The following is a 1,882-nucleotide window of genomic DNA, read 5'->3' on the forward strand; positions in this document are numbered from 1 at the left end:
AATATTTATTTTGCTTCTTAAATAGTGATTCTTTTATGTGATAATTGAATGCTATTTTAGGTAAGTTTCCATGATTATAATATTTTAGATTAAAATGTTTAATTTAAAATAATATTATAATAGTAATTAATTGATTACATACAAATTAAATTTTGGTATGAAATTAATTAATTAATGGAAAGTTATGATTTGTTATATGGAAATTGGTTTCCATATAAAGTTTTATTTGGATTGGCCCAAGTTTTTATTGGTATAATTGGATTATATCTTATAAAGCCACAAATGAATGTATTATTTATTTTATGCTATGTACGGATTGCTTAGCATGTCGGTTTGGTCATGGACTTAGGACCCGTTGAATAAATGTGATTTATTTTGGATTTTGCATATATAGTTTTTGGTGATTAATTAAAATTGGGGCCTGCGTGCCTCTTATCTATTATTGTAATGTAAATTCCTTCCTGAAATATGTACCTCTTTTCTAGTAGATAGGAATTGTATGTAAAAAGATCCCAAAGACTTCAAGTGAAGACCCGAAGACTTCAAGAGTTGAAGACTTGAAAATGTATGATGGAAGCTTACATGTAATAGATAGGATTTTAATTTTTCACTATTCACTGTGCACGGTCAAAATTAGCTGGCTCAATTTTGACCATTTAGAAGTCCATGACCGATATCGAGTTTATTTTTCATGCACTTTATATATGTGATTTATGTGAAAATGTTGCATGAGTAAAGTGAAACTTAATAATTCTTAAAATCTTCTATATATTAAAATATTACGGAGTAAGTTGTAAACGGTTAGGCCTCAAGAGTTGAGATTACCTAATCGTGGCTCTCCACCATCGTATGAAATCGAGTATTTTTCTTGATACGGTGTCGACTATGCCAACATAGGGGCAACGTGTTAATTGAAAATATTTTGATTTTCTTACTTTAAACATGTGATGTGGTAGCACTTAGAAACTTTGTTTTTCAAGAAACCACTAAAGGTGAGAAAAGTCAAGGTTCAACTCTACTTGTTATCAGGATGGTGGGTTTGACTTAACTGAGTCCATTGGGCTAATATGCCCCTTAAGGTGAGGTTCAATGGGCCATGGAGCCCAAGTTTAATAAAATCGAATCATGCATGAGATGTATTGGCAAGAGTTGGCCACTTACAAAATTTTCAAATTCCAAGATGCCCCTTAAGGTGATGAATGAGATAAATTTGTAAGACCTCGATTACCCATTAGAAATCTTCCAACGGGATTTCTATTTCTTGCTTGGGAAGTGCAGGATTCGAAAAATTTAGAGGGAGGTACTATTTCATTATATAATCGAAAATCAAATAGTTTAATAAAGAATCGTGTCTAATAATTAAATTTATTTTCTGCAGTTATTTTGAAATGACTTTAAATGTTTATCCAAAATACTCGAAGAAAACAAACTTATTAGACCAAATTTCACTGATTGGCTCCGAAATTTGAGAATCGTTCTCAATTTGGAGAAGATCGGTTATGTTTTGATCCAAGATCCTCTATTGATTGGTATCATACCAGATGATGCTGATGTTGATCAGCTTGCTGTTCATAATGCTGATGTTACAGCATTTGATAAGTGGAAGGACGATGATCTGAGGGCTAAGAGTTATATCCTTGCCTCTATGACCAATGAGTTACAACGTCAGCATGAAAAGATGTCTGACGCAAAATCTATGGTCAATCACCTACAAGAGTTGTACGGTGAGTACAATAGGATTGCACGTTATGAGGTTACTAAGGCCTTATTTCGAGCAAAGCTACAAGAAGGAGGAAATGTAGGAGATCATGTCCTAAATATGATTGGCTTATTACAAAGATTGGAAGAATTAAATATCTCCTTGACACTGAGCTTGAAGTAG

General features: G+C 32.7%; 1 protein-coding gene across 1 annotated transcript; it reads left to right on the top strand.

Moving 5' to 3' along the window:
• The first annotated feature begins 1,180 nt into the window (after positions 1 to 1,180).
• Positions 1,181 to 1,882, top strand: LOC116010931. Its single transcript, XM_031250424.1, has 3 exons — positions 1,181 to 1,192; positions 1,279 to 1,300; positions 1,422 to 1,882. The coding sequence occupies exons 1-3, from the start codon at positions 1,181 to 1,183 to the stop codon at positions 1,880 to 1,882; spliced, it is 495 nt and encodes a 164-aa protein (XP_031106284.1).

This window comes from Ipomoea triloba, chromosome 2, assembly GCF_003576645.1.
Source record: "Ipomoea triloba cultivar NCNSP0323 chromosome 2, ASM357664v1".
Taxonomy (NCBI): domain Eukaryota; kingdom Viridiplantae; phylum Streptophyta; class Magnoliopsida; order Solanales; family Convolvulaceae; genus Ipomoea; species Ipomoea triloba.

What these genes read in the sequence shown, in the direction of transcription:
- LOC116010931 (XM_031250424.1), top strand. An exon ending in TTCGAAAAATTTAGAGGGAG is followed by an intron (nt 1,301 to 1,421) that starts GTACTATTTCAT and finishes AAATACTCGAAG; the next exon opens with AAAACAAACTTATTAGACCA.